Here is a 26,748-nt window from a genome sequence, read left to right as displayed (position 1 = left end):
TTTTGGAGCTCAGTCATTTCTTGACTCTAGAATCTAAAATCTAGTTTTTGGTGTCCTTAAGGTCTACTCAGAAAGGCAAACCCTCCCTTGAAAAAATTGAAGCTGCTCCTGAGAATCTGCCTGGAATGAAGTTAGAGGCCCAGGCTTCAGAATCTTCACTTGCAAAAGCCTCATCTGCTGAGAGTTTCTCAGAAAGCCAAATTTTGGAAGACAAGGGCCCAGGAACCTGGTCTATGATAGCCTGGATTTCAGAGGCTCAGGCTTTGGAGGCCCGGGCTGCGAGGGCTCAGGCCTGGGAGACTCAGGCTTGCGAGGCTCAGATCAGGGCCAGCCAACCCAAGCAAACCTCACTGGACATGGGAGCTGCCCCAGTCATGAAACAGGAACTCTTACCTGAGAATGTTCAGGTGCCACAGGAGGAAGAGAATGAGGTCCTCCTTACCCATCCACTCTGGTCCAACAAGGCTGAGTACATCCTGACCCAGGCGGGCTATGCCGTGAGGCCAGGCAATCTCTGGCGTTTTACCTTCCTGTGGCTTCACAGCGGAGGCTGTAAGTCTGGGTACCAGGAATCATAGATCCACAAGGGGCTAGCAGGACGGAGGCCTGTCTAGGCTTCAAACTCTAAGGTCTCTGGGATCTAGAGGCTGGAGACTTGGTACTCTGAGCAGGATAAGAGCCAGGTGCCTGAACATCAAGGATCATGAGAGGGGTAGAGGTGCAGAATATCTGAACATGAGGATGGTGGGGCTAGAAGCCTGGATCAGGGGTGGGGGTGAAAACTAGGTAGCTGGGTCTTCCAGGAATTGGGGACCAAAGGACTGGACATCTGGGACTGCGAGGGATGTGGAAACAGTTGATCCCTGATGCCTGTCGCCCTGAGGGAGGTCACTGGTGGGGAACATGTTTTCCTGGACCTGCGAAGAAGTCCAGGCACTAAAAAGCCAGATTGTTCTAAGAGCCCCTCCTTGAATCCCCTATACAGGCAGTTTTTTAGTCATCTACCTATTTTTGCTGTTCTTGCTTGGGATTCCTCTCCTCTTCCTGGAGATGGCAGCTGGTCAGAAGTTGCGTCAGGGTAACATTGGTGTATGGAAGGTCATCAGCCCCTGGATTGGGGGTGTAGGATATACCAGCTTCATGGTGAGGAGTCCTGGGCTGCCCAGGCCTACTGTTTACACCCTGTCCTTATCCCAACCCTTGTCCTGGAATGGGTCCCACTTCACTTCCATGGGTCAAGTCCCTTCAGTTCCTCAGTCCTTTGTCAAATCCCCTCCTCTTTCCTGTCCCCACACTTCCTCTCCAACCATCTCCTCCCTGGCCCCCAGGTGTGCTTTATCACCAGCTTGTACTTGAATGTGATCAATGCCTGGACCCTCTTCTACTTGGGCCAGTCCTTCCAGTTTCCCCTTCCGTGGGAGAAATGTCCCTTAATGAAGAACTCCAGTGGCTTTGGTGAGGAGGAAGTGAAAGATGAGAAGTGGGGAAACAGAGAGGTGGAAGGGAATTTGGAAGAGGAGGAAGGAATGAGGAGCGATAAAGAAGGGGAGGAAGATAGCGGAAGGAAGAAGAAGTGGGAGGGGGAAGAAGGTGAGGGAAGTGGGGGAGGGGCTAAAGAAGAGGGGAGGGTCACCCTGTCTGGCAGGCATGTCCAGAGCCAGGTCCCCTCAGATCCTGAATGTGCACAGACAACGCCTTCCCTGTACTTCTGGTACCGGATGACTTTGATGGCCTCAGACAGAATTGAGGATGGGGGGCCACCAGTCTTCAGTCTGAGCCTGCCCTTATTCATGTCCTTGTGTGTTCTTGGTGCTTTCATGATTAATGGCCTCAAGTCCATCGGGAAGGTGAGCCATAATTTTTTGATTCCTTAACATTCTCAGATGCTTTGACCCTAACCTAACATTGTCACTCTTTGATCTCCTAATTTCTCACTCCCTCTGGCCTTTTACCCCCATAACCCCTGACCCCTGCTGAAAACTGTCTTCTAACTCCTCCTTATTTCTGTCTCAAAACTTTTGATCCCTTCTGACTGTTGGTTGACTCCCATTGGTACATGCCATGTCCCACTCTCAATTCAGGTAATATGTGTCTTGGTATCAGCTAGCTATCTCATCATCCTCTGTTTCCTTATCCGGAGTCTACTGCTGGAGGGGGCAGTAAATGGCCTTCAATATTTGGCAGTTGCCGAGGTAAGGTATATCTTCTCACTCCCCTATCAGGCCTTAGAGGACACCTCTTGTCTATTGTTAGGGCGTCCTTTCCTCATCAGCTCCCTCTGTGTCCCCTCATCCCCATTTCTGTTAAGGTTCTCCTCTCCTTTGACATCTCCTCTTATACTTCTCTTCTCCCTTTCAGATATCGAGTATGTACAACGTGAACGTGTGGTGCCGAGCAGGGAACCACGTCTTGTTTTCCTTGGGCCTCGGCTTTGGCGCCATTGTCTCCGTATCCTCACACATGCAACCATCCAACAACTGTCTCAGTGATGCCTTTGTTGTGGCTGTGATTAACCTGATCACCATGCTGCTTGTCACACCTTTTATCTTCTCTGTCCTGGGCTTCTGGGCCACAGTCATCACGCACCACTGCAGTGAGAAGTAAGGCCAGCTTCTTAGTTGAGGGTCCCAGCCCCAGGGAACTACAAAATCCAGAGAACCTAACCTTAAAGTAGCTACAAAGACCCACATTCACCCATCTCAACTTCAGGTGTTCTTGCATGCCTCTACTTTCCCCTATAGTGAAAAACAGAGACAGTAGAATCTCTGTCATGTTATCCTTCTCAGAGCCCTTTTCTAGCCCTAGAAATCTTTAAACTCAGAGATTGCCAACTGTCTACCTTCAAATACCACCACAGAGATATGCAAACATTCAGGGTTACTCTAGTCCCAGACAGCATCCAAGACTACAGCCATCTGGAGAACCTTCCACTTCCTGAATGCCCTCATTCTTTACTGCCCACTCCTAAATTTAGGGATCTCTGTCAATCTATCATACTTAAACCCCAAAAGGACTCTCAAAACTAGAGCCTTTGTTGTCTGCTCACCCCTGTTTTTTTAATTCTTTAGGTATTAATTTCAAAAAATCCATCAGACATTTAGAAAGTACTCCTTGTCTACCACAGAGACTTGGACAGGTGAATCAGACCACAGTCCTTGCCTTCACTGGGTTTTCAGTTTTGGAGAGAGGAGGGGAGGGGAATTATAGATGCTTAATCATACAATCATAAATGCATGAGAACCAGCAGCAGGAGTAATGGGGAGGACAGAAGACAGAGCCATTCATTCTGCCGGAGATACTCAGAGAATTACTCCCAGAGGAGGCAGACCTAAGCTGAACTTTTCCCCTGGTAATCCTAACCCATGCAGATAACCACTATTTTCTTCTAGAAGAAGGCTGGGCATATACATATGCACACATGCAAGAATTCTCTGATGTACAGATGTAGGAATGGAATTGCTGGGTAGGGTTGGCACACCTTCAGTCTTAACATATGTTGTCTGATTTTTAACATGGTTTATGATGGGTGACAATTCCATGTATGTCACTTTCTACACAACACTTGATTAAACTTGGTTGAACTTTAAAAATTTGGCCAGTCTGGTGGGAGTATAGTGGTATTTTAAATGTTTTTTAAAAACATTTAATTATGATGTATTATATACATACAGGAACATACATAAAACAAAATGTGCAGTTAAAGAGCTATAAAATAAACATCACCCATGGTAAGAACTAGGATGACCTTAGAAGCTCTCCATGTAGCTCTCATTACAACCTCTTTCCTCCCTAACCATTATCTTGACTTGTATAATTAGTTCTTTGTTTTTCTTTACATTTCATTATATGTATGCATATCTAAGCAATGTAGTTTAATTTGAACACTTATATAAAGCAGTGTAGTTTATTATGTCCATTTATGTAGTTTAATTTGTTCATTTACATATACATTCTTTTTGTATTCTTTTGTTTTTTACTTTTTTCATTCAACATATGTTTGAAAGATTCATCCGTATTGTTGTGTGTACCTCTAGTCTGCTTTTTAAGCTGTATAATGTTCCAGTATATGAACATACCACAATTTATTTATCTATTCCACTATTGGTGGACATCTGGAGTCTTTCCAGTTTTTGGCTATTAAAACAATGTTGCTCTAAACATTCTTATACATGTTCCTGGTGTACTATATATGTACACATTTTTCTAGGGTATATAAGTATTAATGAGATTGTTGGGGCATAGTTATCTATTACTGTGTGACAAATCACTCCAAAAGTTAAGTGGCCAAAAATAACAATGCTTTATTATTTCCTCATAGTTCTGTGGGTTGGCTGGAAAGTTCTGTTGGGCATGGATGGGTTAACTCCCATGTCTGCATTCAGCTGGGGCCAGCTGTAACTGCACTGCTCTGCTGTATATGGTGTTGGCTGAGCTCACTCTGCTTACAGTCAGTTGGCAGGTCAGCAAGGCCTGTTCTTTTCCAAGAGGCCTCACTGTGTGGCTAGCTTGGGCTTCCTCATTTGGCAGCTCACAGAGAATAAAGGTGGAATCAGCAAAATGTCTTGAAGCCTAATAAGCATGGGGATGCTCCCATTGTCATTGCTGTTACATTTCTTTGGTCAAAGGAAGTCACAAAGCCATCCCAGATTCAAGGAGTGGGAAAATAGACTTTACCTCTTGATGGGAGGAGCTGCAAAATACTATGACCATGTTTCTTCAATCTACCACATATCTTTAGCTTCACTAGATAATGTCAAATTACTTTCCACAGTACTGATAGGATTATAATGATCTCTCTTTGTCTCTCCATCTGCCTGCCTGCCTGCCTCTCACTCACACACACCCATTTGTTTAATCCTGATAGTAGAATACACAGAATACAGTTACAGAATTGCTTGCCTGTACTGTTGTAAAAGTATCCTAATCCCAGATTTCAGTATTTGTTGCAACTTTTTGTCTTTATTTTGAATTTTACATTCAAAATGCTGTGTTCAAAAATGACGTGGGCTAGGTTTTTTTTTTCCTCCATTCAGTATGGTTGTGTTATTCATGTGAAATATTGTTATGTTCATTTGTTTCTGTTTATATGACATTTCACTGTCCCTCTAAACTTTATTTTTTATTAAACATTAATATGGTTTCAAAAAAATAATGGTTTTAAAAGAGACAATTATACAAAAAAATACTCAGAAATATCACTCCCCCACCATCACTTCAACCTAATCTCCCACCCATCCCCTGTAGGAAACTCATTATTTTTTTGTTTTTTTCTTTCTGGTATTTGTAAAACTAAGTAGAGTTCTGTGTATTTTCTTATTTACCCTTCTTTCTTACACAGAAGATAGCATATTGTGTATATTCTTGTTTTTTATTTTTTAAAAATTTGACAAAATGTCCTGGGATCACCCTTCCACATTCATTCCTTTCTTAATAGTCTGCCTTAGGCCCAGTGGTATTACCTCCTGTCCTCTGTGTCTGCTATTCCTCTATTCTTCAGAGTTCTCATTGCCTCTCAGTAGGTAAGCCCTTGTTATAGTTAATAATTAGACACCATAAAAATGAAAACCATTTTGCCTTTGAAAGGTACAATTAAGATAATAAAGATGCTCAGCATGCATGAGGTCCTGGGTCCAATCTCCAGCACCTCCGTTTAAATAAATGAATAAATAAATCTGTAAAAATAAACAACAACAGGAAAAACAAAATGAAAAAATAGGAAGGAACAAAAAAAGATAATAAAAATATATATCACAAAATTGGAGAAATTCATATATTCTATACACAGTTGATCCTTGAACAACACAGGTTTGAACTATTTTTTTCAATAGTAAATACTACAGTATTACATGACCTGCAGTAGGCTGAATCCATGGATATGGAGCCAGATACAGAGGAACTGCAAATACAGGAGTCCAACTGTAAGTTATGTGTGGGTTTTCAACTGTGCAGAGGGCTGGCTCCTCTAACCCCCGTATTGTTAAAGGGTCAACTGTATGTGTATTCAGAATATGTAAAGGAATTTTTCAACTCAATGAGAAGACAACAAAAGTATGCACTAAACTTTTAAAGTCTGATTAAAGTTAGTATTTTACCACTTTGATATGTAAAATCTTATATAGGACCCCTTGTCCTCCCCTCTTTGTGTTACAGTTACCATGTACTATATGTACCTACATTAAAAACCCCATCAAACAATGTTATAACTTTTTACTTTAAACTGACATAGTTGCTTTCAACTGACATGCATATGATGAAACTTAAAGAGTATCCTGTTACATTTACCTAAATACTTACCATTTTTGTTGCCCTTGCTTCATTTCTGAAGTTTGAATTTTCCCTCCAGTATTGTTTCCATCCCATCTGAAAAAATTTTTAGCATTTCTTTACATTACAGGTATGTTGGCAAAGCATTTTTTCAGATTCCTTCATCTAAAAATGCCTTTATTTTACCCTCAGTTCTTGAAGGAATTATGGGTTGACAGTCCACATCTTTCGGCACTTAAAAAAGGTACTGTTTTCTTCTTGTCTCCATTTCTGATGAGAAACTTGTAGTCATTCAAATTGTTCCCCTATATGTAATGTGTCATTTTTCTCTGGCTGCTTTCAGATTTTTTTATGTTTAGTTTTCACTTGTTTGATTTTAATGTGCCTGGGTGTAGGCTTTTTGGATTTATCCTGTTTAAGATTCGCTGAGCTTCTTAAATCTAAAGCTTTATGACTTCGGCCAGATGCAGGAAATTTTTAGCTGTTATTTCTCCAAATATTTTTTTCTGCACTGCACTCTTTCAACTCATTCTGGACTCTGATGACACAGATCATAGGCCTTTTGCTATTGTCCACAGGTTTCTGAGGCTCTGTATATTTCCCCCACTGCGTTTCCTGTCTGTTTTTCATATTGGATGCTTCCTATTGATTTTTCTTCAAAGTCACTGACTCCTCTGTCATATTCATTCTGTTATTTAGCCAATCAAGTGAATTTGTTATATTTTCAGTCATAAAATTTTCCACTTAGTATTTTTCTTATACCTTTTGTCTGCTGATAGTCTGTCTTTCCATTTGTTTCAAGAGTATGTTTGCTCTGACTTCTCATAGTATGATTATAATAACTGCTTTTTTTCTTTTTTCTTTTGGCAGGTGGGGGGAGATAATGAGGTTTGTTTATTTGTTTATTAAATGGAGGACCTCTTGCATGCTAACCATGCGCTCTACCACTGAGTATACCCTCCCTATAACAGCTGCTTTAAAGCCTGACAGTTAAAACTTTTGTGTCATTTTCTGGTTGTTGTGTATTGATTATCTTTTTTCTTGTAGCATATGGAGATTTTCCTGGGGTCTTTATATGTCAGGTAATTTTGTATTGTACTCTGGTTATTTTAAATATATGTGAGACATATTTTAAATATGAGAGAAATGAACATATATATATATAAGAGAAATGAATTTATATATTCATTTATATTCTTTGGAAAATGTTGATTTTTTTTTTAGTTTTAGGAGGCAACTGCCCCAGTTAGATTTGGGTTATAAGTTTCTACCCATCTTCCCATCTTCTCTGGGCTGTGGGTCCAATGTCAATTCAGTTTTCAAAGTCTTTGGAATGGTGTTTAGGGTCAGATATAATCATAGGCTGCCCAGGATTTCATATAACACTTTATGGGATCCCTTTCTTGAGCTCCCTCTTGCCTGAAGTCTCCCAGATACTTTCCAGCTCTTAGAAGCCCCACTACCTGTCTTTCTGCCTGGAAAACTAGGGCTTTAGTTTCCCTGCTCTGCTACCCACTTTATCAACTGTGTCTGCCTCCAGTGTCTGCACACTGAAGAGAATAGAAAAAAAAAAATAACAGAGATTTTCTTCCCTTATCCATGTACTTGGAACCACAGTTTATATGGTCAGAGGAGGGTTTAGAGGTATATGTACTTGTCCAGCCACCATTGCCGTAGCCACCATTGTTGCTGCAGGATTGTCTGACATGTGTGATAAACAGAAAAAAGAAAAATCAGGGGATTTTTCCCATTCTCTGTGAGATGTGAGGCCTCTTACCTATTCCTTAGACCAGAAATATAGGGCTTCTGTTAGAACATATACCTGATGCACAGTTCTGGGTTTCAAGCTCCTTTTGAGTCCAGACCAGGAGATACTATAGGGAAAAATTATTGTAAGCTCGCTGCTAATTTGGTGATACTTTGAATTCAATTTTCCTTCCCCAAGCTGCCTGCTACCACTTACTTTTCAGAGTCTTTCCATATATTCTGTGTAGGGCTTTCAGTTGCATTAAGTAGAGGCAGGGTGGAATGTGCATCTCAACTCTGTAGTTTCTGATGTGAATATATTAAAATATTCATCCTGCTTGGATTTGCTGAGCTTCATAAATTTGTAAATTCATATTCTTCACCAAATTTGAGAACTTAACTGTCATTCTTCCTTTAAATATTTTTTTTGCCTCATTCTCTCCCTCTCTTTTGGAACTCTAATTATATGTATGTGTGTTAAACTTTTTGTTATTGTCCCACAAGTCCCTGAGGCTCTGTTCATTATATTTTAAAATACGATTTTCTCTGTCTTCCATTTTCTTTAAGTTCACCATCTCACCTCTTACTCAGTCCATCCTAGTACTTATAACTGGAAGTTTGTACCTTTTGACTACCTTCACCCAATTCTTCCTCCCCCTACACCTGCCACTGGTAACCACAAATCTAATCTCTTTTTCTATGCATATGTTTGTTTTTGAAGTATAATTGACCTACAAAACTGTTAATTCCTGGTTCACAACACAGTGATTCTTTTTTCTCTACATTTCAAAATGATCACCATAAGTCTAGGTATCATCTGTCACCACACAAAGATACTACATAATTATTGGCTGTATTCTCCACACTGTACATTTCATGCTTGTGACTCATTTATTTTGTAACTGTAAGTTTGTACCTCTTAATCTCCCTCACCTATTTCTCTTCTTCCTCATCCCTTCCCCTCTAGCAGCCACCTGTTTGTTCTCTGTATCTATGAATCTGTATCTATGACTCTGTTTCTGTTTAGTCTTTTTTTTTTTTTTTTTTTTGGATTTCATGTATAAGTGAACTCATACAGTATTTGTCTTTCTCTGTCTGGATTATTTCACTTAGCATAATACCTTCTAGGTCCATCCATGTTGCTGCAAATAGCAAGATTTCATTCTTTTTATGATATATATATAATATATATATATAAAATATATATATATTATATATATAACATCTTTATCCATTCATCTCTTGATGGGCACTTAGGTTGATTCCATACCTTGGCTATTGTAAATAATGCTGCAATGAACATAGGGGTGCCTATATCTTTTCAAATTAGTGTTTTTGTTTTCTTTGGCTAAATACCCAAGAGTGGAATTGCTGGATCATATAGTAGTTCTATTTTTAGTTTATTGAGGAATCTCAGTACTGTTTTCCATAGTAGCTGCACCAATTTACATTCCCACCAACAATGTATAAAGGTTTACTTCTTTTCACATTCTTGTCTGTTATTTGTTGTCTTTTTGATAATAGCCATTCTGACGAGTGTGAGATGATATTACAGTTTTGATTTGCATTTCCCTAATGATTAGTGGTGTTGATCATCTTTTCATGTGCCTGTTGTCCATCTGTATGTCTTCTTTGGAAAAAATATCTATTCAGGTCCTCTGCCCATTAAAAAAATTTTTTTTAATGTCAAGATTTATGAGTTATCAGTATATTTTGGATACTAACCTCTTGTTGGATATATCATTTGCAAATATCTTCTCCCATTCAGTAGGTGGCCTTTTGTTTCATTGATAGTTTCCTTCAGTGTGCAGAAGCTTTTAAGTTTAATTAGGTCCCATTTGTTTATTTTTGCTTTTGTTTTCATTGCCTGAGAAGATATATCCAAAAATATATTAAGATTGATGGAGTGTACTGCCTGTTTTCTTCTAGATGTTTAATAGTTTCAAGTCTTCCATTTAAGTCTTTAATCTATTTTGAGTTTATTTTTATATATAATATGAGAAAGTAGTCCAGTTTGATTCTTTTGCATGTGATTATCCAGTTTTCCCAGTGGCATTTATTGAAAAGGCTATCTCTTCCCCATTGTATATTCTTGCCTCCTTTGTCATAGATTTGGAACATTGTGTATTCATTTCCATTTGTCTCCGGATGTTTTTATAAGATTTCCTCTTTAATTTTTTCAGTGACCCACTGGTTGTTGAATAGCGATTGTTTAACCTCCATGTGCTTGTGTTTTTTTGCAGTTTTTTCCCTTGTAGTTGATTTCTGGTCTCATAATATGGTCAGAAAATTTGATATGATTTCAGTCTTCTTAATTTACTGAGATTTGTTTTGTGGCCTAGCATGTGATCTATCCTGGAGAATGTTCCATGTACACTTGAAGAGAATATGTATTCTGCTTTTGGATGGAGTGTTCTCTATATGTCTGTTAAGCCCCTGGTCTAATGTGTTATTTAAGGTCAGGTTTCCTTATATTTTCTGGATAATTTGTCCATTGAGTGAGTAGGGTGTTACAGTCCCTGACTATTTTTTGTGTTAACTGTCAATTTCTCCCTGTATGTATGTTAATATTTGCTTTATGCATTTAGGTGCATTTATTTACAATTGTTATATCTTCTTCTTAGATTGATCTCTCATTATTATATAATGTCCTTCTTTGTCTCTTCTGCAGTCTTTTTTAAAAATTGATTTTGTCTGATCCAAGTGTTGCTACCCTGGTTTTCTTTTTGTTTCCATTTGCATAGAATACCTTTTTCCAACCCCTCACTTTCAATCTCTTTGTGTCTTTAGATTTGAAGTGAGTCTCTTGTAGGCAGCACATATATGGATCTTGTTTTTGTGTCCATTCAGCCACTCCGTGTCTTGATTGGAGCATTTAGTCCATTTACGTTTAAGGTAGTTATTGATAGGTAAGTACTTACTACCATTTTATTAATTGTTTTGGGGTTGTTTTGTAGTTATTTTTTGTTTCTTTTTCCTTTTGCTGTAGTGATTTGATGACTATCTTTTATGTTTAGATACCTTTCTCCTTTGTGTGTGTGTATCTATTATAGATTACTACTTTGTGATTATCATGAAGTTTATATATAGCTGTATATATATAGCAGGCTGACTACTCTGGGCATGCTGGTAGGCATGACTGGACCCTGGTCCAGGTGGTTGTTAGGCCCTACCTTGTGCAGAGGCTGTTGGCTGCTGGTGGGCGAGGCCAGGTCATGAGGCAGATGGCTATGGAGTCCTAGGAGTGCCCAGGGCTAGTGGTGGCTCATTGGTAGCAGGGGCCAGTTCCTGACATGGCTGGCTGCTGGGTCAGAGTGTCCCAGAGCTGGTGTTGGCATGCTGTTGGGGAGGCCCAGGATTCAGAGTGTGCTGTGGTGGTGCTGGCCCACTGGTGTTGGGCAGGGTCTTGACATGGTTGGCTGTGGGTCTTTAGTGGTCCCAGGGCTGGTATTGGCCTGCTGGTGGGTGGGCTGGGCCTCAGGGGTTCCCAGGGCTAGTGCTGGCCCACTGGTAGGGTCCTGGGATCTCTGGCTACAGGACCCTGGGGGCTCTTGAGTTGATGTCAGCCTGCTGGTTAGAGGGGCTGGGGTCCAGGGGGTCCTTGGGTTGGTGCTGGCCCATTGACATGTGGCCTTGGTCTTGCCACAGCTGACTGCAGGGATTTGGTGGTCCCAGGGCTGGTGTCTGCCACTGGTAGGTGGGGCTGGGTCCTGGGCCCTCTGGTTGGTAGGACTGGGTCCTCACCCTGCTAGCTGCTTGGCCTGAGGCATCCCAGGACTGGTGCCAACTTGCTGGTGGGTGGATCCAGGTCCTGGGACTAACAAGTTAGAGGGAGAATTCCAAAATGGAGCTTACCAACTTCAGTGTCCTTGTGGTGGAATGAGCTCCCCAAAATGGCAGCTACCAGTGCCTGTGACCCCAGGGTGAGTCCCAATTACTTCCTTCCTCTCTGGGAGGCTCTCCAAAATCAGCAAATGGCTGACTCAGGCTCCTTTCAAATTACTGTTTCTGTCCTGGGCCCTGGAGTATATGAGATTTTGTGTGTACTCTCTAACAGTGGAGTCTATTTCCCATAGCTCTCTGGCTCTCCAAAAAGTAAGCCCCACTGGCCTTCAAAGACAAACTTTTCTGGGGGCTTGTTGTCCCAGTGCAGGACCCCTGGTCTAGGGAGCCCCATGTGGGGTTCAGACCCCTCACTCCTTTGGGAGTATAATTATCCTCTGGTTGGTGAGTCACCTCCCCTGGGGTATGGGTCTTCATTACACTGCATCTCTGCTCCTCCTACCTGCCCTGTTGTGTTTCGCTCTTTATGTCTTTGTCTTTTCTGCTAGTCTTCATGTTGTTCTCATCAGTAATTGCTTATAATTAGTTATAATTAGTTATAATTTTGATGTGCCTATTGGAGGAGGCGAGCTCAGGGTCTTCCTACTTCTCCCTCTTGACCACTTCCCTTGTGTAAGTTTTAGAAATAGCTTGTCAGTTTTTTACAGAAAAAGTTATGCTCTGCTGTCAGTTGAGATTGTATTGAATGCGTGGATCATTTTGGGAAGAATGAACAATTAACAATATTGTATCTTCTGATTTAGAAACATGGTATGTATCTCTTATTTATTTACATGTTCTTTCATCTCTCAGCAATATTTTGCAAGTTTTAGTATGTAACATGTCTTGTACATATTTTGCAAAGTTTATCCCTAATGATTCCATGTTTTATGTTCTTTTATAAATAATAGTCTGATAACCATAAGATTGTTTAGTATGTGAGTCTGTTTCTGTTTTGTAGATGAGTTCATTAGTGTCCTCTTTCTTCATTTTCTTTCTTTTTTTTTTTTTTTAGCTTCCACATATGAGTGGAATTGGTATTTTTCTTTCTCTTTCTGGCTTACTTCACTTAGAATGACGATCTCCAGATCCATCCATGTTGCTGCAAATGACATTATTTTTTACAGTTGAGTAATATTCCCTTGTATAAATATACCACAACTTCTTTTTCCAGTCATCTGTTGATGGACATTTAGGTTACTTCCATGTCTTGGCTGTTGTATATAGTGCTGCTGTGAACATTGGAGTGCATGTATCTTTTTGAATTAGAGTTCTCTCTGGATATATGCGCAGGAGTGGGATTGCTGGATCATATGGTAACTACTTTTAGTTTTTTGAGGAATCTCCATAATGGCTGCACCAAACTACATTCCCACCAGCAGAGTAGGAGGGTTCCCTTTTCTCCACATCCACTCCAGCATTTATCGTTTGTGGACTCTTTAATGATGTAGGCCATTTATGTTTGTTGTAATTAGCAATAGAATTGTATTTAAGCCTGCTCTCTTGCTACTTCTTTTCTTTTTGTCCCATCTCTTCTTTGTTGCTTTATTTCTCATTTCCTAATTAGATTGCTTTTTAATTTTTTAAATTTTTTTCCTTTTTTTTTAACATTTTTTATTGAGTTGTAGTCATTTTACAATGTTGTGTCAAATTCCAGTGTAGAGAACAATTTTTCAGTTATACATGAACATACATATATTCATTGTCAATTTTTTTTCGCTGTGAGCTACCACAAGATCTTGTATATATTTCCCTGTGCTATACAGTATAATCTTGTTTATCTATTCTGCATATGCCTGTCAGTATCTACCAATTTTGAACACTTTTTTAAAAGGATTTTTAGGACTCCATTTCTATCTCCATTTTTGACTTACTCACTATATCTCTGTTTTATGTGTTTAGTGGTTTTTCTAGAGCTTACAATATACATCTTTGATTCATCACAGTCTTCTTTCAAATAATCTCAAATAATTTCACACAAAATTTAAGAACATTACAACAATACACTTCTGTTCCCTCCTTCTGTTCTTTGTATTGTTGTTGTCACATATTTTCTCCTCAGCACCTTATAAACATAATACATTGCTACTATTTTTGCTTTAAATAATCAATATATTTAACTTTTTAAGTGAGAAAAATCTGTCTTATATTTATCCAAATATTTCTCATTTCCACTACTGTTCATTCCCTTGTGTGGGTTCAGGTTTCATCTGGTATCATTTTCATTTAAGAAATTTCTTAACATTTTTTGATAATGCAGATCTGCCAGCAATGAGTTATCTCAATTTTTGTTTGTCTAGAAATCTTTATTTTACCTTTAGTTATGAACCATATATGAATATATGAAGTGCACTCAGAGTGAAAGAATATTTCAGTGTAAAATTCATTTGACTTTTTTTTCTTTCAGCATTTTAATGATGTGACTTTGCCATCTTGCTTTTATACTTTCTGTTGGCTCTCCTGCATTCATTCTTTTTTTTTAATTTAATTTTTTAAATTGAAGTATAGTCAGTTAATGTGTCAATTTCTGGTGCACAGCACGATGTCTCAGTCATCCTGCATTCATTCTTATCTTTGTTTCCCTATGATGTATCTTATTCTTTCTCATACTGCTTTTAAGATTTTCTCTTCTTCACTGTTTTTCAGGAACTTTATTATCATAGGTCATCTTTCAGTTTTCTTTCTTTTTATCCTGTTCAGAGTTCATTGAGACTCTTGGAACTGGGGATTTACAGTTTTTATCAAATTAGGAAAAATTTAGACCAATATTTTTCAAATACTCTCCCCTCTCTTTTCTTGGAACTCCAGTTGCATTTATTTTAGAAGGCTTGATATTGTCTGGCAAGTCATTGGGTCTCTGTTACCTCTTTTTCAGTATTTTCTCTGTGTTTCCTTTTGTATAGATAGTTTTTATTGCTATTTCTTTGGGTTTATCGATCTTTCCTTCCGGCGTGTCTTACCTGCTGTTAATCTCATCTGGGATTTTTTCATTTCAGATACTATATTTTTTATTTCTAAAAGTCCCCCTGGTTCTTTTTTAAATCTTCCATTTCTCTACTTGTTAGGTTTATGTTTTTCTTTAAGTACTTTACCATAGTTGTAATAGCTGTTTTAATATCCCTGATTGCTAATTCCATCATGTCGTTTACTGCTCTATTTAATTTACTGTTTTATTTACTGATTTTTCTATTGATTATGGGTCACATTTTCCTCCTTCATTTGTTTACGAATTTTTGTCTGGATGCTGGACTTTGTGAATTTTATGTTTTTGAGTGTCTGGCTTTTGTTGCCTTCCTTTAATGAGCATTAAGCTTTATTGTAGCAGGTAATGTTTCTCGCGGTTCAGTTTGATCCTTTTGAGGCTTGATTTTAAGCTTCATTAGGGTGGGTCTAGAGTAGTCTTTTCCCCAGGAGTACTTCAGCCCCATTGCGAAGTCACAGCCCTTCTGGACTGTCTACTGAATACCCTGTACAGAGCTTAGATGTTTTCTAGTGATTCTTTATATAGCCTTGTGGATTTTCATCCTGTATTTGTGGATCTTAATTCAGCAAAGACTTGAGAGACTGTATGTGAATTTCTGGAATTCTTTTTCTTCATAGCTACCTCTCCTCCAGAATTCTTCCTTGGAACTTCCAGCTTCTTTGGCCTCCCTTAACTCCATCTTCTTAACTCAGTGAGACTGCCATGCTTTACTTGTGATCTTTGCTCTGTAGACTGGAATGTGCCTTGAGGCAGAAAACCAGGCAGTTATATGCCATACCTCATCTGTTTCCCTTCTCTCAGGGTTCACAGTCCTAAACCGCCTGTTGTCTAATGTCTGAAAACAGCAGTTTCATAAATTTTGTCCAGTTGTCTAGTTGTTTACAGTGAGAGGGTAAGTTGTGCCGCTGTTACTTCATTGTGGCTGGAAGTAGAATTATCCATACTGAATTTTAAATCTCATTTATTTTATTTTTTATTTCAAGAGGTTCTGTTTCATTTTTTTAAATCTTCAGGGTCAATTATAGTTTCTTGTTCCCTGAAAATATATCCAAGCTTGTTTTTGATTACTTAAGCATAGTAAGCTTAGTTATATTATAATCTTTGATAATTCTAGTATTTAAAAGTAACTTTAGATCATTTTTACTGTGTTGTTTCTGATGGTTATTGTTCATGGTGTCTTGTCTTTTTGTGCTTTGTTGTCTCTCTGTTCTATTTCTTTATTTGACCATTATCTGTAGGAATTTTTTCTTTTTACTTTTTTTTGGTTGAGGGAGGTAATTAGGTTTGTTTGTTTGTTTTATTTATATTTAATGGAGGTACTGAGGCTTGACCCCAGGACCTTTTTCATGCTAAACACGCACTCTACCACTGAGCTATACCCTCCCCACCCCCCCCCCCCGTGGAATTTTTTAAGGCCTAGGAGGAGAGTGCATCCATCCAGATACGACTTAAAAAACTTTTTTTGTCTATTATTGTTTCTTTTTAAGTTTGGGGGAAGGAGGTGATTAAGTTCATTTTTTCTTTTTAGAGGAGGCGCTGGGGATTGAACCTAGGGCCTTGTGCATGCTAAGCATGCACTCTACCACTTGAGCTATGCCTTCCCCCCAGATAGGACTTTTGTTTCTACTTGATGCATAGGGACATTAGAAAGAGACTACTTAAAACTCAGTCCTTAGCTTGAGCTTTTGAGACAACGGGGGTTCAGGTGTAAGCTGGCTTGTGGTCATGACATTTCAGGAATTTATCTGACCCCCATGCTCTTTTTATTTCCTAAAGATCACTTTAAATTGGAAACTTCAGGTACACTTTGCTGTATTCGACATAAATCTTCGGGGCAAAATTGCTTTGGACATCTCCTTTCCCTGCTGCTTTTGTTTGTACTTTGATTTTTGTCTTATAGTTCCTTATTATCTTGCCAACATTTTTATTTTTTAAGAAGATTATTAAAAACATCTTTAAGACTTTTAAGTTATTTCCAGTGAGAAGCTTGGTCCAAGTATTTAACTTGCCTATTACCAGAAGAACATATAATATTTTATTTTCTAAAATGTGATCACACTATAGTTATTTCTCTGCTACTTGCATTTTGCTGTTTTCAGCAAGTCTTGGCAAGACTTCCATTGCAGTTCTTAAAGAGCAACGAGCTGAATTTTTAAGAATTTATAGAAATTAGCCCAAGTGAAGAATGATGGCAGTGGTGGGGTTGGTCTTGGGCATGAGAAGACATGGCTGGCCCTAAAAGTGAAAGCAGTTAAGTCTGACCAGACTATAAAATGTGCAGAGAGTCATGGTGGGAAGATAAGTTTAGAGAGCTGGGCTCAGATCAAAAAGTGCAAGAAGCAGTTTCTCACAACATAGTACAACTCCACGGGACGATGATGCACGTGATACTCCAAGTAAGTGCTCCCTGACAGTCTGTCGTACAAAGCTTAGAGAGTTGACTTTTACCTACTTATCTAAGAAAGGAAGAGGTAGGGGGTGAATAAGAGACCCCATCACTAGAGCAGGGACCCCAGAGTCCCCAAGAAGACTATAGGACAGGCTTCTCCTGGGACCCCCCGCCTCCCTTGGTCATAAATTAGCCAGGCTCATACAAATTCATGACCTTGAAGGTGGATGGCTTCTAGGTTTCATCCCAGGCTCTAACTTACCCAGATCAGTAATGTGATGTCCTTTCTTACCTTGAAAATAAGGAAAAATGAAGTGATCTTCTAAAGAGCAAAATGGTTCTATGTGATTCAACTCCTTATCCCCAGGAATACTGAAACACTTTTGAAGCTGGTAACCCTGGGGATACTGCCTCCTGAGGCCCAGCCCCCTCCAAACCTGCAAGGTAACCCGACCTCCATCTTCACCTCCTGGTTCAACAGCCTTTCCCACTCCATCCAGAGGAAGATCCTCAGCCATGTGCCTGAGTGCAACTTGGAGAAGCAGTTTTTGAAGGTCAGTAAAAATAGGTGAGTGGGGCCTAGAGTTCCTCAAAGCCTTTTGTAAAACAGAAATTTCAGCTTTTGTTAGCACCAGAAAAAAATTCCAGAAGCACCAGGGTTAGCTGCAGTGCTGGTAATGCAAAGAACTACAGCTTGTAGAACTCTGTCCTGTGGATAATACTAGGTGGATTGGTTTTCCATGTTAGGGGGTCAGCTTGTAGATCTGATTTTCTCAGTGACTGAGGGCTTTTAGGGAATTTTCTGGGGAAGATAGAATGTATCTTTGTCTGTATTTTTGTTGTCGTTTTTAAGTTCAAGTTCACTTTAACTTCTGCCCTTTCTCCTCTTAACAGATTAGGGAGAGCACAAACTTTGTATTCCTGGCCTTCACTGAAGCCATGTCATTTATTCCTGGGTCTTCCTTCTGGTCCTTCATCTTCTTCCTGATGTCGTTGGCCCTGGGGCTGAGCACCATGATAGGGATCATGCAGGGCATCATTACTCCACTCCAGGACGTCTTTTCTTCTTTCAAGAAATATACAAAGTCTTTTACAGGTACTATCCCTAGTCCCATCAATGACCCTGATTCATTGAGACTCTTATCCAACCCTAGTCTATGACTTCTGTTTAGCCCTTGTCACCCAGCCAGACCTCTGACCTTGATCCAAATTCAATGTTTCCTCCAGTGGGTGTCTTTATGCTTATGTTCCTGTGTGGCCTCTTCTTCACTCGACCTTCAGGCATCTACTACATCATACTGCTGAATGACCACTGGACAGTCCTCCCCATAATCATCATCATCATATTTGAAAACTTGGCTGTGAGCTGGCCCAGTAATGCCAGGAGGTGATAGCTTGGGTCTATAGGGAAGGTTGATCCTTTTCTTGTTGCCTCTATTCTCACTAAACTAGAGTGACATAAGTAAGGACCCTTAACTTCAGCGTCTTCTGAGAAACCTTTTTATTCATTCATTCATTTAACATATTTATTGAGTGCTTAATATGTGCCGGGCACTGTTTTAGTCACTAGGGATACAGCGTTAAATAAAACAAGCACCCCATCCTTAGTGGTGGAGACAGACAGTAACCAAATGAACAAATAAAAATGTCATTTGGTGATAACTGACAGCAGAAAATCAAAAGGTAGGGTAAGATAATCAGGAGTGGGAGTGTGTATGAGGGCTAATTTAGATAGGACTGCAGTGAAGGCCTCTCTGATATGGTGACATTTGAGCAGACTACTGAATGAAATGAGGGGAGGGACCATGACAAGATTTTGAGAGACATTTCCCAGCAGAGAAAACAGTAAGTACGAAAGCAAGTGGAAGCATCATGCTTGGAGTTTTTGAGCAAAAAGGAAAGCAAAGAGGTTGGGACAGAATGTTTGGAGATGAAGCCAAAGAGGTAATGGGAAATCATATAGGGCCTCTTAAACCATGGTAGGATTTAGCTTTTTATGCAGAATGAGAGAGGAGGCACTTGGGAGGTTTTGAGTAGGGGAGTGACACTATCAAATTTAGTTTTTCAAAAGGTACCTGTGACTGGTGTGTGGTGAATAGACTGTGCGGAGTCAGGAGTGAAGCAAGGAGAGCAGTTGGGAGCTATTGTAATGTTCCAAATGGAAGATAATGATGGCTTGGGCTAGGACGGTAGAAGTGTAGGCTGAGAGATATGGTCTAATTCTGCAAGGAAGAGCTACCAGAGAAGAGGAAACAAGATAATCAGGGACGTAATAGATATAACTGTGGAAGGAAGAGTGGGAAAATCCACATAAAATACAAGGAAGTCCCAAGCCTGACTTTTAAACAGGCTGGTGTCATCCAAGTGGTATAATTCAAGGGCAGAAGGTTCAGGTGGCAGGATTGTCTGGTGGTAGTGGTTCTTGGAGCCAGTTCACTCATTCATTAACTCACACAACACATGCTTCTTGAGACTTTCTTTGTGTCAGGAAAGCCTTGTATTGGGATACAATTAAATTAGAATAAGTTCCTCCTCTCAAAGAGCAGAGTCCGAGGAGGAAGACATATAAGCAGACAATCCCAGTACAAGGTGGTGAGCCTATAGCACAGGTAGCAGGGACATCTGGTGGCATGCGAGAGTTGGCACAGGCATCCCAGATGAGAGATGGTTGACTACAGTCTGGGAAGATGAATAGTTAAAACAAAGAGGGAGAGAGAAGGGCATTCTAGGCCAAAGGACCCCCACTTATATATTTATTGAGATTGAGAACATTCAGTAGAGGCTGGATACATAGTCTGGAAGAAACTAAGGAAAGCTCCCTGAAGGTCGAGTGTTACCTTTTTGGGGGTCTGTGTTGTTCACTGTGGATACTTAGCACCTAGAAGAGTCCCTGGCACATCACTGACACTCTCATATTCATGGAATGAATGAAAGGGACTTGGCCTTGGCCTTTATCCTGAGAGCACCATGAAAGGTTTTTGAGCGGCAGAGGAATGTTTGAAAATTCTTGGGTTGGGATGAAAGACTGACTAGGAAGAAGGGAAAGAAGATGAGGCTTAAGCTGGCGCAGGGTTTGGAGGTGAAGTAGAATATTTGAAAGATGCTAAGGTTGGGCTGGCCTTGTCCTCCAAGACTGGGTAAGGCCCAGCTGGGCCTTCTACAGTCTCATGGCCCTTCCTTCCAGTTTCTTTGCAGACTTGGCTATCCTGTGGGGCCATCCCATCTACCCCATCATTCGTTGGCTGTGGTCCTATCTGTCTCCAATTATGCTGCTAATCCTGTTTGTGATTAGTTTGTTTCGACTGTCTCTGAAGACCAAGACCTATGTGGCCTGGGACTCAAGCAGTGTGAGCCTCCCTCCCCATACCCCAGACCTTTGTAGGGAGTGGGGGCCAGGTTTTCTATCCACTCTTGGTCTGAAGACTCTATCATCTCATTCTCTGATTCCCTGAATACTCTTAATCCTCTGCCCAGGTTCCCCTCCTTCCCCTCCCACCTTTCCCTTCCACAATCCTTCTTTTTCTGAGAACTTCAATGCTCTAAACCCCTTTCCCATCTCTCCACAGTCAAAAGAAGTGATTCGAGATTACCCATCATGGGGGCTGATCGGAATGTTTGCCCTTTTACTCGTTGTCATCCTCCCCATTCCCACGTATTTTATATATTGCCTCATCCATGGGATTCCTTCAACTCCACCAGCTGGGACAGACCTATCCCCCAAACCCCTACCCCTAAGTGTCCAACTAACACCCATTAAAGAGGTCCAAAAGGAGGAAATCCTACAAGGTGATGTTCAAATTGCTGATCAACCTGTCGTATGACTTCCTAACTTTATTAATTTGGACTGACGTCACATATCCCTCAAAACAGATCTAACAGGCAACTCTTAATACGAACTTGCAACTGTTGATGTCCCTGGACAAGGAACTGATTTTATTCCCAAGGGTACGGGCGTTATTTTGGGGGGAGCTCACGGGGCCTGCCTGGCTTTGCAATCCTCCTTATAGACCCCATCCTCCCTGGTTACCACTTTCATTGTGTTTTCCGCATCCTCTTCCTCAGTATATACACATGCCCATTATGTATGCCATTGGTGATGCCTATAGAACCTGCTTCTCAACCGGTCTACCCAGCTCATGGAATGAAGCTGGAGGAGTAATGCTGCTGGTCAATAAATCAGTCCACTGGGATTCCAAGCACTGGGTGTGAGCAGATTTTTTTTTTTCTATAAATGTCTCAGATGTTCAGTCTTCCTCTCAGGAGTCTTCCATTCTTTTGAGAGCCAGATGTCGAGCCATGAGTTCCAGCTCTCTCCTTGCCATGGCAAATTCAGATGCTAGAATTCTAGACTTGCTTTATCCAAGGATTGGCCTTGAGCCAGGAGAAACCCAGGAAATGGTGGCTTCAACAAAGATGGAAAGGATGTTAATGCACTTGCTGATGGGACATGGTAATCCTATCATTGGTCTAAAAATTATTTTTTAAAAGAGGTTCCAAGACTGTTAGTGGACTGTATATCTGTGAATCGACACACACCCAGCTTGGGGAGCTACCAAATTGTATTGCTGAGCCCATGAGGGTCCCATATCTGTTTGGTAAAGGACGTGGCAGGTTTTACCACAGGGCTAAATCAAATAAATTTGTCTAGTGGATGATAAACTGAGTAGGTCTCTCAGAACTTGTGGGAGGAGTGACTCCATAACTGAGCTGAAGCACTTCTCAAAAGGTGGGGTCCAGTCAGTGCACTGGGGATGGAGGCTGTGGGTGGAGGCTTTTGGGATTTCTGAAGATCCAGAGAATGTGTTTCCCTTAAACGTTCAGGAGACCTCAGGATTTCACTCTGCTTGAGGCCCAGAGAGAGGTTGCCCCTATGTAAGCTTCTGTGACAAAGGAAGAAAAAGCAGACACTCCCGACCAGTGGAGGGTGGGACTCTGGGGGTGGGTCCGGTGAATTGGAAAGAGCAGAGATCTCAGAAGTTTCTGGGCCTCTGGAGTTTCCAGTTCCTCAAGCTCAAAGATTGGAGGGCTGGAGGGGATGTGAACCCCCCTGTCATCACCCATTGGCTACTGTACCTTGTAGCCCCACCCTCTCACGCTCCTTCCTTCCTGCCGCCCCACCCCGCCCGAATCCCAACGATCCTCTGCTTCAAGACCTGTGCTATTGAGTCGGGTAAGGTGGGAATCAGAGAGAGGAGGTAGTCACCTTCTCATGTTCAAATAGTGAGTTTTCAACCTCTTTCTTTTTGGGAACCCAGGAGCTCAACCTCTTTTCTGCCTGCACCCCTCTCCTCCAGTTCCAGCTTTGGGAATGGAACTTGTCGGAGCCGGAGGGTTGAAAAGTAGGGTCTTACCGTATAAACCGATGGGAGTGGAATGAAGATGTTGGTGTGTCTCCGCCTCTTCTCAGACCACTTGTTGAACACCCTTTGGCACCTAACGGCAGCGTTGTTTGAACTTGGAATATCTTACATTGCTTTAGGGGTTACTGATTAGAAATAGGGAGACTGATTATGTTAGATGCTTATCTACATAGCTCTGGGGGTCCTTATTGTCTAAGTTGGGTTTAGTAGCACCGTTGTGCGTGATGAGCAGACTTTCTTTTGGCCTGCTGTTAGGACTCTCTGGCCACATTAGACAAAATGGAGCCCTGTTTCTTGGTAGGGTAATTTAGTCTTCACTTGTATTCCTCACAAGAGTTTATTCACTTGGTGGGATACCTAGTCTTCACTTTTATTCCTCACAAGAATGATGTGAGATAAAGGTATTGTCAGCCTCAATTTTTTTTGGGAGACCCAGAAGTAAGAAAGGTTCACACAGTCATGAGTAGAACCTGACAAAGGTTCTTATGGCTCTCTACCCTTTTATTTTGGAAAATTTCAAACATATATGAAAAAGTAATGTAATGAATTACTTTGCATTCATCATGCATCTTCAGTAATGACCAGCTTGTGACCAATCTGGTTTCATTTCTCCTCCCCTCACCGCATGCCTCCCCATTATATTGAAGCAAATCCCAAATTTATCACTTCATCTGTAGATACAATAGTACATCTCTAAAAAATAAGTACCCTTTTAAAAAACCTGACAAAACTTTATCACACCTAAAACAAATAACAGTTATCCTTTAATATCATTAAGTAGCCAATGAGTATTCAAATTTTTCTGGTTGTCTTATTTTTTTTTCTGGTAGCTTTATGTTTTTTAAAAACTGCTTTATTGAGATATTATTCATATACAATACAACTAACCCACAGAAATGTACAATTCAATGGCTTTTAGTGTATTCACAGAGTTGTGCATCCATCACTCGTCAATTTTTGTGTGTCTCCATTATCCCAAAAGAAACCTCACACGTCTTAGCCATCACACCAACTGTCCCCGCCCACAACCTCAGCCTTAGACAACCACTAATGTACTTTTTGTTCTGTAGATTTGCCTATTGTGGACATTTCATATAAATGGGATCATGCAATATGTGTAGTTCTTTGACTGGTTTCTTTCAAGATTTATCATCCATGTGTAGCCTGTATCGGTACCTACTTTATTTCTTTTTATTGCTGAATAATAGTCCATTGTATGGATACACCACATTTTATTTATCCAATTATCAGCTGATGGGACATTTTGGGTTGTTTCCTCATTGAGGCTATTATGAATAATGCTGTTATGATCATTCATGTAAAAGGGGTTTTTTTTTGGTTGGACATGTTCTTATTTCTTTTGATATATACTTAAGAGTGAAATCTCTGGATCATATGCTAACTCTGTGTTTGACTATTTGAGAGACTATCTCAATTTTTTAAAAGTTTGAATCATTCTCCAAATAAAAATTATAGATTGCAATTCATTGCTATACCTCTTAAGAATCTTTTAATCTATGTCTCTCCCTCTTTTTTTTTTTTTGGAAGTATATTTATTAATAAAACTGGATTATTTGTTCTGTACAATTTCCAGCCATCTACTGATTACCTCCCTGAGGGGTTATTTAATATATTCTTCTGTCCCCTGTATTTCTAATAAATTGGTAGTTAGGTTGAGAAGTTGATTGGTTTTAGGTTCAATACTCTGGCAAGAATACTTCATGAATGGTTTTATGTACTTTGATTAGGAGGACAAAAAAATGCCTGGATGTCTCTTTGTGATGTTAGCAACCATCGATGATCATTGTCTAGATTCACATATTCATTAGAAATTATAAAATGGTGGTATTCTAAGTTTATTATACCTTCTTTTTTTATTATCTGGAATAGTTGTAGGAAGAAAAACTTCTTCTCAAACATTCATTACCCTAGGATACAGTTTGTACTGGAAAGACAGAATAAATTTTGATTCTTTCCCTTATTTACCAGCTTAAAAAAATGAGTATGTTCCCTAATATCCTACAAATATGATAATTGAGATTTTTTACTTTTAATATCTCTGTGAACTCATTGATGTAACATATTTGATGTATTTTAGTCCATTGCAGTCATTTCTTACTGGTGCTCAAATCATCTCTGGCTCATGGGAATGTCTTCAAGTTGACTCCTCAGTCTTTTTGACAAGATCCCAGTATATTTAATAATTTCCTTGCTTTCTGGTATAACTGTATAGTCTAGGATTAACTTGTATATTTCATGCTCCAGATCTGAAATCAGCTATTTTCCCAAGAACACCTACTTCCTTTTAATGGAAAATTGTATTTAGAGATCCCAGTTTTGTGCGAGGTATGTTTATTGCTACTGCATTGGTCATTGTTTCTAGGCCTTTTCCATAGATACAGCTAAGAAATACCTTTTTTCCTAAGATAAACTACATCATGAATTCATATTCATTTTTTTTTCAATTCAAATTCAGGACTATAGGGTTTTTACTTTGCCTCTTGGATCTTAACATTCATATATTTTTCTCTCATGTGATTTGAGGCTCTTGATGGTTGCTTCTCAGCTAGAAGTTGGTGCCCACAAGCCCTTACCCTCATCATTTCCCAAATTGACCTCATTGTCTCTATCAGTTTTCCATCCCCAGACCTACTAATTCATGTGTGTTTCCACTTAGGGAGTAGGGCAGATGGACCCAGAGCCTAGGGAGGCAAATTGAGGCAAAATCTATTTTAGGACTCTTTGTGATAGAGTTTGAAGACATCTAAAATGGAAACACCCACATGTCCTCTCACTGTTTAAGGGGTCCACAGGCAGCAAGACTAATCCTAGACATACTTACCGATGGGAATGTTGTTGCAATCCCTGTCTGGAGTGGCTTCTTGGCTTGGTGGGAAGAACATAGCATTTGGAGATAAATAAGTCTATGTATGTTATATCAAACACTTAAGTAATTCTGTGACTCTCAGTGAGTTATTTTTTCTTCTTTGTCTTAGCTTTCTTATCTGTCAAATGAAGATGAAATAATCCCACAGATTTGTTGGGAAAATTAAATTGTTAAACATAAAGGGATTATTCCAAGATTAAAGAGCTGATGTAGATGATAGCATGCTGAGATTATATAATTTTCTCTAAGTCTGTACATTTATTCAGATTTTATACACAGATATTAAACATTACACACAGCTAATACACATTATTACAGTATTTACATATTTGTAAAGTACAAATATGAAAAGATTTTGCTTTCTGCAAGTATTATGTCCATCTTTATACTGTTGAGTGTATTAATAGTTCATTCCTTTTTAATGCTGACTAGGATTAAGCATCCATGGATGTACCACAGTTTATCTATTCACTAGTTGGAGGACATTTGGATTTTTCTAATTTGCGCAATCATGAATAAAGCATTTATAAACATTGACATTTAAGTTTTTGTAAACAAAATTTCTCGGAGAAATACTTAAGAGTGGTTTTGCTGGGTTATATGGAAAGTGTATGTTTAACTTTTTAAAGAAACTATCAGACTCTTTTCCAAACTTGCTATACCCGTTTGCATTCCATTTTTCCCAACTTTTTTGTATTGTGGTAAAGTACAGATAGCATAAAATTTACCATTTCAGCCATTTTTAAGTGTACAGTTCAGTGGTATTAAATACACTCATAATGTTGCACAATCATCACCATCCATCTCCATAACTCTTTTCATCTTGTAAAACTGAAACTTTTTGCCCGTCAAGCAATAACTCCCTATTACTCCCTCCCCCTTGCCCCTAACAGTCATCATTCTATTGTTGTCTGTCTCTGTGATTTTGATTATTCTAAGTACTTCATACATGTGGAGTCATAGAGTCTTTGTCTTTTTGTAACTGGCTTATCAATTAATATCCTCAAGGTTCATCCATGTTGTAGCATATGTTGGAATTTCCTTCCTTTTTAAGGCTGAATAATATCCCATTGTATGGATATATCACATTTTGTTTATCCATTTCTTTGTCAGTGAACACGTGGATTTCTTCCACATTCTAGCTATTGTGAATAATGCTGCTACAAACATGAGTGTACAAAAATCTTAAGATGTTCCTTTCAGTTACTTGGGCTGTATAGCCAGAAGTGGAATATTGGATCATATGGTAATTTTATTTTTAATTTTTTGAGGAACAGCCATATTGTTTTCCACCCAG

At 39.7% G+C, this 26,748-nt stretch overlaps 1 protein-coding gene across 1 annotated transcript; it reads left to right on the top strand.

Moving 5' to 3' along the window:
• Nucleotides 1–22,477, top strand: LOC105100238 (orphan sodium- and chloride-dependent neurotransmitter transporter NTT5). Its single transcript, XM_031459080.2, has 11 exons — nt 1–552; nt 986–1,143; nt 1,329–1,847; nt 2,082–2,192; nt 2,359–2,600; nt 17,572–17,758; nt 18,099–18,300; nt 18,432–18,591; nt 20,389–20,551; nt 20,771–21,409; nt 22,460–22,477. Exons 1-10 carry the CDS (start codon nt 126–128, stop codon nt 21,023–21,025), a joined length of 2,424 nt encoding a protein of 807 aa, XP_031314940.1. The 5' UTR covers nt 1–125; the 3' UTR covers nt 21,026–21,409; nt 22,460–22,477.
• The last annotated feature ends 4,271 nt before the right edge of the window (nt 22,478–26,748 follow it).

The sequence above is a fragment of the Camelus dromedarius genome, chromosome 9 (genome assembly GCF_036321535.1).
Source record: "Camelus dromedarius isolate mCamDro1 chromosome 9, mCamDro1.pat, whole genome shotgun sequence".
Taxonomy (NCBI): Eukaryota; Metazoa; Chordata; class Mammalia; order Artiodactyla; family Camelidae; genus Camelus; species Camelus dromedarius.
This window is presented reverse-complemented; position numbering and strand designations above follow the sequence as displayed.